The 9,947-nt window shown below is 48.7% G+C and overlaps 1 protein-coding gene across 1 annotated transcript in view; it reads left to right on the top strand.

Moving 5' to 3' along the window:
- Window positions 1-9,563, top strand: part of LOC121842773 (glyoxylate reductase/hydroxypyruvate reductase-like) — a gene marked incomplete at its 3' end in the record, with an annotated part of 18,448 nt that extends 8,885 nt beyond the window's left edge. Inside the window, exons 7-9 of the mRNA XM_042312514.1 lie at window positions 248-383; window positions 7,392-7,522; window positions 9,445-9,563. Of these exons, the coding sequence (XP_042168448.1) occupies window positions 248-383; window positions 7,392-7,522; window positions 9,445-9,563 (386 nt within the window). The remainder of the gene's footprint in view (window positions 1-247; window positions 384-7,391; window positions 7,523-9,444) is intronic.
- Between the last annotated feature and the right edge of the window lie 384 nt (window positions 9,564-9,947).

Below are 9,947 nucleotides of genomic sequence, written 5' to 3'. Positions count from 1 at the left end.
TGGTGTTAATGGGGAATATGGTACCACTGAGATATGGGGAATATGGTACCACTGAGATATGAATATATAAAATAAAACACTTTTAAAAACATATTAAATCAACAATAGTTCATAAGTGTGTCATTTCTGATGTCATACTGTGTATGTGTTGTGTTGAGAGATTCCTAGACTTGATGCTGAATGTTATGGATGGTCATTGGCCAGTCAGTCTGACTTCCTGACAGTATGTTGTCCTCTCTCCCTCTAGTCTCTATGGATGAGCTGGCCAGTCAGTCTGACTTCCTGACTGTGTGTTGTGCTCTGACACCAGAGACTAAAGACATCTGTAACAAGGACCTGTTCTCCAAAATGAAGAATACCTCCATCTTCATCAACACCAGCAGGTGACCAAGCACACACACACACACACACACACACACACACACACACACACACACACACACACACACACAGTAACAAATGGTAACACACGGTAACACACAATAACACACAGTAACATACGGTAACACATGTAACATGGTGATGGCTGTGTGTGGTAGAGGAGGGGTGGTAGACAGTAACATGGTGATGGCTGTGTGTGGTAGAGGAGGGGTGGTAGACAGTAACATGATGATGGCTGTGTGTGGTAGACAGTAACATGGTGATGGCTGTGTGTGTGGTAGACAGTAACATGGTGATGGCTGTGTGTGTGGTAGACAGTAACATGGTGATGCTGTGTGTGGTAGAGGAGGGGTGGTAGACAGTAACATAATGATGGCTGTGTGTGGTAGAGGAGGGGTGGTAGACAGTAACATGGTGATGGCTGTGTGTGGTAGAGGAGGGGTGGTAGACAGTAACATGGTGATGGCTGTGTGTGGGTAGAGGAGGGGTGGTAGACAGTAACATGGTGATGGCTGTGTGTGGTAGACAGTAACATGATGATGGCTGTGTGTGGTAAAGGAGGGGTGGTAGACAGTAACATGATGATGGCTGTGTGTGGTAGACAGTAACATGATGATGGCTGTGTGTGTGGTAGAGGAGGGGTGGTAGACAGTAACATGATGATGGCTGTGTGTGTGGTAGACAGTAACATGATGATGGCTGTGTGTGTAGACAGTAACATGGTGATGGCTGTGTGTGGTAAAGGAGGGGTGGTAGACAGTAACATGATGATGGCTGTGTGTGTGGTAGAGGAGGGGTGGTAGACAGTAACATGGTGATGGCTGTGTGTGGTAGAGGAGGGGTGGTAGACAGTAACATGGTGATGGCTGTGTGTGGTAGAGGAGGGGTGGTAGACAGTAACATTGTGATGGCTGTGTGTGGTAGAGGAGGGGTGGTAGACAGTAACATGGTGATGGCTGTGTGTGGTAGAGGGGTGGTAGACAGTAACATGGTGATGGCTGTGTGTGGTAGAGGAGGGGTGGTAGACAGTAACATGATGATGGCTGTGTGTGGTAGATAGTAACATGATGATGGCTGTGTGTGGTAGAGGAGGGGTGGTAGACAGTAACATGATGATGGCTGTGTGTGGTAGAGGGGGTGGTAGACAGTAACATGATGATGGCTGTGTGTGGTAGATAGTAACATGATGATGGCTGTGTGTGGTAGAGGAGGGTGGTAGACAGTAACATGATGATGGCTGTGTGTGGTAGACAGTAACATGAATGGCTGTGTGTGGTAGAGGAGGGGTGGTAGACAGTAACATGATGATGGCTGTGTGTGGTAGAGGAGGGGTGGTAGACAGTAACATGATGATGGCTGTGTGTGTGGTAGAGGAGGGTGGTAGACAGTAACATGGTGATGGCTGTGTGTGGTAGACAGTAACATGGTGATGCTGTGTGTGGTAGAGGAGGGGTGGTAGACATGATGATGGCTGTGTGTGGTAGACAGTAACATAATGATGGCTGTGTGTGGTAGACAGTAACATGGTGATGCTGTGTGTGGTAGAGGAGGGGTGGTAGACATGATGATGGCTGTGTGTGGTAGACAGTAACATAATGATGGCTGTGTGTGGTAGACAGTAACATGGTGATGGCTGTGGGTGGTAGAGGAGGGGTGGTAGACAGTAACATGGTGATGGCTGTGTGTGGTAGAGGGGGTGGTAGACAGTAACATGGTGATGGCTGTGTGTGGTAGAGGAGAGGTGGTAGACAGTAACATGGTGATGGCTGTGTGTGGTAGAGGAGGGGTGGTAGACAGTAACATGATGATGGCTGTGTGTGTGGTAGAGGAGGGGTGGTAGACAGTAACATGATGATGGCTGTGTGTGGTAGACAGTAACATGATGATGGCTGTGTGTGTGGTAGACAGTAACATGATGATGGCTGTGTGTGGTAGACAGTAACATGATGATGGCTGTGTGTGGTAAAGGAGGGGTGGTAGACAGTAACATGATGATGGCTGTGTGTGGTAGAGGGGTGGTAGACAGTAACATGGTGATGGCTGTGTGTGGTAGACAGTAACATGGTGATGGCTGTGTGTGTGTAGAGGAGGGGTGGTAGACAGTAACATGGTGATGGCTGTGTGTGGTAGAGGAGGGGTGGTAGACAGTAACATGATGATGGCTGTGTGTGTGTAGAGGAGGGGTGGTAGACAGTAACATGATGATGGCTGTGTGTGGTAGACAGTAACATGGTGATGGCTGTGTGTGGTAGAGGGGTGGTAGACAGTAACATTGTGATGGCTGTGTGTGGTAGACAGTAACATGGTGATGCTGTGTGTGGTAGAGGAGGGGTGGTAGACAGTAACATGGTGATGGCTGTGTGTGGTAGAGGAGAGGTGGTAGACAGTAACATGGTGATGGCTGTGTGTGGTAGACAGTAACATGAATGGCTGTGTGTGGTAGAGGGGTGGTAGACAGTAACATTGTGATGGCTGTGTGTGGTAGAGGAGGGTGGTAGACAGTAACATGGTGATGGCTGTGTGTGGTAGAGGAGGGGTGGTAGACAGTAACATGGTGATGGCTGTGTGTGTGGTAGAGGAGGGGTGGTAGACAGTAACATGATGAAGGCTGTGTGTGGTAGACAGTAACATGGTGATGGCTGTGTGTGGTAGACAGTAACATGAATGGCTGTGTGTGGTAGAGGAGGGGTGGTAGACAGTAACATGGTGATGGCTGTGTGTGGTAGAGGAGGGGTGGTAGACAGTAACATGGTGATGGCTGTGTGTGGTAGACAGTAACATGGTGATGGCTGTGTGTGGTAGACAGTAACATAATGATGGCTGTGTGTGGTAGAGGAGGGGTGGTAGACAGTAACATGATGATGGCTGTGTGTGGTAGACAGTAACATGGTGATGGCTGTGTGTGGTAGAGGAGGGGTGGTAGACAGTAACATGATGATGGCTGTGTGTGGTAGACAGTAACATGGTGATGGCTGTGTGTGGTAGAGGAGGGTGGTAGACAGTAACATGATGATGGCTGTGTGTGGTAAAGGAGGGGTGGTAGACAGTAACATGGTGATGCTGTGTGTGGTAGAGGAGGGGTGGTAGACAGTAACATGGTGATGGCTGTGTGTGGTAGAGGAGGGGTGGTAGACAGTAACATGGTGATGGCTGTGTGTGGTAGAGGAGGGGTGGTAGACAGTAACATGGTGATGGCTGTGTGTGGTAGAGGAGGGGTGGTAGACAGTAACATGATGATGGCTGTGTGTGGTAGACAGTAACATGGTGATGGCTGTGTGTGGTAGAGGAGGGGTGGTAGACAGTAACATGGTGATGGCTGTGTGTGGTAGACAGTAACATGGTGATGGCTGTGTGTGGTAGACAGTAACATGGTGATGGCTGTGTGTGGTAGACAGTAACATGATGATGGCTGTGTGTGGTAGACAGTAACATGGTGATGGCTGTGTGTGGTAGAGGAGGGTGGTAGACAGTAACATGGTGATGCTGTGTGTGGTAGAGGAGGGGTGGTAGACAGTAACATGATGATGGCTGTGTGTGGTAGAGGGGTGGTAGACAGTAACATGGTGATGGCTGTGTGTGGTAGACAGTAACATGGTGATGCTGTGTGTGGTAGAGGAGGGGTGGTAGACATGATGATGGCTGTGTGTGGTAGACAGTAACATGGTGAAGGCTGGGTGTGGTAGACAGTAACATGATGATGCTGTGTGTGGTAGAGGAGGGGTGGTAGACATGATGATGGCTGTGTGTGGTAGACAGTAACATGGTGAAGGCTGGGTGTGGTAGACAGTAACATGATGATGGCTGTGTGTGGTAGAGGAGGGGTGGTAGACAGTAACATGATGATGGCTGTGTGTGGTAGACAGTAACATGGTGATGCTGTGTGTGGTAGAGGAGGGGTGGTAGACAGTAACATTATGATGGCTGTGTGTGGTAGACAGTAACATGAATGGCTGTGTGTGGTAGAGGAGGGTGGTAGACAGTAACATGATGATGGCTGTGTGTGGTAGAGGAGGGGTGGTAGACAGTAACATGATGATGGCTGTGTGTGTGGTAGAGGAGGGGTGGTAGACAGTAATATGATGATGGCTGTGTGTGGTAGAGGGGTGGTAGACAGTAACATGATGATGGCTGTGTGTGGTAGATAGTAACATGATGATGGCTGTGTGTGGTAGAGGAGGGGTGGTAGACAGTAACATGATGATGGCTGTGTGTGGTAGACAGTAACATGAATGGCTGTGTGTGGTAGAGGAGGGGTGGTAGACAGTAACATGATGATGGCTGTGTGTGGTAGAGGAGGGGTGGTAGACAGTAACATGATGATGGCTGTGTGTGTGGTAGAGGAGGGTGGTAGACAGTAACATGGTGATGGCTGTGTGTGGTAGACAGTAACATGGTGATGCTGTGTGTGGTAGAGGAGGGGTGGTAGACATGATGATGGCTGTGTGTGGTAGACAGTAACATAATGATGGCTGTGTGTGGTAGACAGTAACATGGTGATGCTGTGTGTGGTAGAGGAGGGGTGGTAGACATGATGATGGCTGTGTGTGGTAGACAGTAACATAATGATGGCTGTGTGTGGTAGACAGTAACATGGTGATGGCTGTGGGTGGTAGAGGAGGGGTGGTAGACAGTAACATGGTGATGGCTGTGTGTGGTAGAGGGGGGTGGTAGACAGTAACATGGTGATGGCTGTGTGTGGTAGAGGAGAGGTGGTAGACAGTAACATGGTGATGGCTGTGTGTGGTAGAGGAGGGTGGTAGACAGTAACATGATGATGGCTGTGTGTGTGGTAGAGGAGGGGTGGTAGACAGTAACATGATGATGGCTGTGTGTGGTAGACAGTAACATGATGATGGCTGTGTGTGTGGTAGACAGTAACATGATGATGGCTGTGTGTGGTAGACAGTAACATGATGATGGCTGTGTGTGGTAGAGGGGTGGTAGACAGTAACATGGTGATGGCTGTGTGTGGTAGACAGTAACATGATGATGGCTGTGTGTGTGGTAGAGGAGGTGTGGTAGACAGTAACATGGTGATGGCTGTGTGTGGTAGAGGAGGGGTGGTAGACAGTAACATGATGATGGCTGGCTGTGTGTGGTAGAGGAGGGTGGTAGACAGTAACATGATGATGGCTGTGTGTGGTAGACAGTAACATGGTGATGGCTGTGTGTGGTAGAGGGGTGGTAGACAGTAACATTGTGATGGCTGTGTGTGGTAGACAGTAACATGGTGATGCTGTGTGTGGTAGAGGAGGGGTGGTAGACAGTAACATGGTGATGGCTGTGTGTGGTAGAGGAGAGGTGGTAGACAGTAACATGGTGATGGCTGTGTGTGGTAGAGGAGGGGTGGTAGACAGTAACATGGTGATGGCTGTGTGTGTGTAGAGGAGGGGTGGTAGACAGTAACATGATGAAGGCTGTGTGTGGTAGACAGTAACATGGTGATGGCTGTGTGTGGTAGACAGTAACATGAATGGCTGTGTGTGGTAGAGGAGGGGTGGTAGACAGTAACATGATGATGGCTGTGTGTGTGGTAGAGGAGGGGTGGTAGACAGTAACATGGTGATGGCTGTGTGTGGTAGACAGTAACATGGTGATGGCTGTGTGTGGTAGACAGTAACATAATGATGGCTGTGTGTGGTAGAGGAGGGGTGGTAGACAGTAACATGATGATGGCTGTGTGTGGTAGACAGTAACATGGTGATGGCTGTGTGTGGTAGAGGAGAGGTGGTAGACAGTAACATGATGATGGCTGTGTGTGGTAGACAGTAACATGGTGATGGCTGTGTGTGGTAGAGGAGGGGTGGTAGACAGTAACATGATGATGGCTGTGTGTGGTAAAGGAGGGGTGGTAGACAGTAACATGGTGATGCTGTGTGTGGTAGAGGAGGGGTGGTAGACAGTAACATGGTGATGGCTGTGTGTGGTAGAGGAGGGGTGGTAGACAGTAACATGGTGATGGCTGTGTGTGGTAGAGGAGGGGTGGTAGACAGTAACATGATGATGGCTGTGTGTGGTAGACAGTAACATGGTGATGGCTGTGTGTGGTAGAGGAGGGGTGGTAGACAGTAACATGGTGATGGCTGTGTGTGGTAGACAGTAACATGGTGATGGCTGTGTGTGGTAGATAGTAACATGGTGATGGCTGTGTGTGGTAGACAGTAACATGATGATGGCTGTGTGTGGTAGACAGTAACATGGTGATGGCTGTGTGTGGTAGAGGAGGGGTGGTAGACAGTAACATGGTGATGCTGTGTGTGGTAGAGGAGGGTGGTAGACAGTAACATGATGATGGCTGTGTGTGGTAGAGGGGGTGGTAGACAGTAACATGATGATGGCTGTGTGTGGTAGACAGTAACATGATGATGGCTGTGGGTGGTAGAGGAGGGGTGGTAGACAGTAACATGATGATGGCTGTGTGTGGTAGACAGTAACATGATGATGGCTGTGTGTGGTAGAGGAGGGGTGGTAGACAGTAACATGATGATGGCTGTGTGTGGTAGACAGTAACATGATGATGGCTGTGTGTGGTAGAGGGGTGGTAGACAGTAACATTGTGATGGATGTTTGTGGTAGAGGAGGGGTGGTAGACAGTAACATGATGATGGCTGTGGGTGGTAGACAGTAACATGATGATGGCTGTGTGTGGTAGAGGAGGGTGGTAGACAGTAACATGATGATGGCTGTGTGTGGTAGACAGTAACATAATGATGGCTGTGTGTGGTAGAGGAGGGGTGGTAGACAGTAACATAATGATGGCTGTGTGTGGTAGAGGAGGGTGGTAGACAGTAACATGATGATGGCTGTGTGTGGTAGAGGAGGGGTGGTAGACAGTAACATAATGATGGCTGTGTGTGGTAGAGGAGGGTGGTAGACAGTAACATGGTGATGGCTGTGTGTGGTAGACAGTAACATGATGATGGCTGTGTGTGGTAGAGGAGGGGTGGTAGACAGTAACATGATGATGGCTGTGGGTGGTAGACAGTAACATGGTGATGGCTGTGTGGTAGAGGAGGGGTGGTAGACCAGGAGGATCTGTATGAAGCCCTGTCCAGCGGTCAGATAGCGGGAGCTGGACTCGACGTCACCGTCCCTGAACCCCTGCCCACCAGCCACCCGCTCTTCACCCTTAACAACTGTGGTGAGTATAAACACGGGGTGTGATTGGTTCAGATTCTCCACCAAGTTCACCCTGCTATTTCCTGTTTCATTTATTACTGTTGTCAGTCCTGTACTGCCTGTTTATTACTGTTGTCAGTCCTGTACTGCCTTTTTAATACTGTTGTCAGTCCTGTACTGCCTGTTTCTTTTATTACTGTTGTCAGTCCTGTACTGCCTGTTTCTTTTATTGCTGTTGTCAGTCCTGTACTGCCTGTTTACTGCTGTTGTCAGTCCTGTACTGCCTGTTTCATTTATTACTGTTATCAGTCCTGTACTGCCTGTTTCATACTGTTGTCAGTCCTGTACTGCCTGTTTATTACTGTTGTCAGTCCTGTACTGCCTGTTTATTACTGTTGTCAGTCCTGTACTGCCTTTTTAATACTGTTGTCAGTCCTGTACTGCCTGTTTCTTTTATTACTGTTGTCAGTCCTGTACTGCCTGTTTACTACTGTTGTCAGTCCTGTACTGCCTGTTTCATTTATTACTGTTATCAGTCCTGTACTGCCTGTTTCATACTGTTGTCAGTCCTGTACTGCCTGTTTCATTTAATACTGTTGTCAGTCCTGTACTGCCTGTTTCATTTAATACTGTTGTCAGTCCTGTACTGCCTGTTTACTACTGTTGTCAGTCATGTACTGCCTGTTTATTACTGTTGTCAGTCCTGTACTGCCTGTTTCATGTATTACTGTTGTCAGTCCTGTACTGCCTGTTTCATTTAATACTGTTGTCAGTCCTGTACTGCCTGTTTACTACTGTTGTCAGTCCTGTACTGCCTGTTTAATACTGTTGTCAGTCCTGTACTGCCTGTTTCTTTTATTACTGTTGTCAGTCCTGTACTGCCTGTTTCATTTAATACTGTTGTCAGCCCTGTACTGCCTGTTTCATTTAATACTGTTGTCAGACCTGTACTGCCTGTTTACTACTGTTGTCAGTCCTGTACTGCCTGTTTAATACTGTTGTCAGTCCTGTACTGCCTGTTTCTTTTATTACTGTTGTCAGTCCTGTACTGCCTGTTTCATTTAATACTGTTGTCAGTCCTGTACTGCCTGTTTAATACTGTTGTCAGTCCTGTACTGCCTGTTTCATGTATTACTGTTGTCAGTCCTGTACTGCCTGTTTATTACTGTTGTCAGTCCTGTACTGCCTGTTTACTACTGTTGTCAGTCCTGTACTGCCTGTTTCGTGCTCCTCACTCCCTCCCTCTCTCATCTCTCTCTCCAGTGATCCTCCCTCTCATCTCTCTCTCTCCAGTGATCCTCCCTCTCATCTCTCTCTCTCTCAGTGATCCTCCCTCTCATCTCTCTCTCTCTCTCTCCAGTGATCCTCCCTCTCATCTCTCTCCCTCTCATCTCTCTCTCTCTCTCTCTCAGTGATCCTCCCTCTCATCTCTCTCTCTCCAGTGATCCTCCCTCTCATCATCTCTCTCTCTCCAGTGATCCTCCCTCTCATCTCTCTCTCTCTCCAGTGATCCTCCCTCTCATCTCTCTCTCTCTCTCCAGTGATCCTCCCTCTCATCTCTCTCTCTCTCTCTCAGTGATCCTCCCTCTCATCTCTCTCTCTCTCTCCAGTGATCCTCCCTCTCATCTCTCTCCAGTGATCCTCCCTCTCATCTCTCTCTCTCTCCAGTGATCCTCCCTCTCATCTCTCTCTCCCTCTCCAGTGATCCTCCCTCTCATCTCTCTCTCTCTCTCCAGTGATCCTCCCTCTCATCTCTCTCTCCAGTGATCCTCCCTCTCATCTCTCTCTCTCTAGTGATCCTCCCTCTCATCTCTCTCTCTAGTGATCCTCCCTCTCATCTCTCTCTCTCTCTCCAGTGATCCTCCCTCTCATCTCTCTCTCTCCAGTGATCCTCCCTCTCATCTCTCTCTCTCCAGTGATCCTCCCTCTTCTCTCTCTCTCCAGTGATCCTCCCCCACATTGCCAGTGCGTCCTACTCCACGCGTAATGCCATGTCTGCTCTGGCAGCCAACAACCTGCTACTGGGCCTGAAGGGACAGCCAATCATCAAAGAGCCAATCACCTGCTGCACAATCACCTGCTTTCAGAAACACCAGAGAAGAACCAATCACCTGCTTTCGGAAACACACCAGAGAAGAACCAATCACCTGCTTTCGGGAAACACCAGAGAAGAACCAATCACCTGCTTTCAGAAACACCAGAGAAGAACCAATCACCTGCTTTCGAAACACCAGAACCAATCACCTGAAACACCAGAACCAATCACCTGCTTTCGGAAACACCAGAAAGAACCAATCACCTGCTTTCGAAACACCAGAGAAGAACCAATCACCTGCTTTCGGAAACACCAGAGAAGAACCAATCACCTGCTTTCGAAACACCAGAGAAGAACCAATCACCTGCTTTCGGAAACACCAGAGAAGAACCAATCACCTGCTTTCGGAAAC

Source organism: Oncorhynchus tshawytscha, unplaced genomic scaffold, assembly GCF_018296145.1.
Source record: "Oncorhynchus tshawytscha isolate Ot180627B unplaced genomic scaffold, Otsh_v2.0 Un_contig_6996_pilon_pilon, whole genome shotgun sequence".
Classification (NCBI taxonomy): domain Eukaryota; kingdom Metazoa; phylum Chordata; class Actinopteri; order Salmoniformes; family Salmonidae; genus Oncorhynchus; species Oncorhynchus tshawytscha.
The sequence above is the reverse complement of the archived record's forward strand: the minus strand, read 5'-3'. Positions and strand labels throughout refer to the sequence as shown.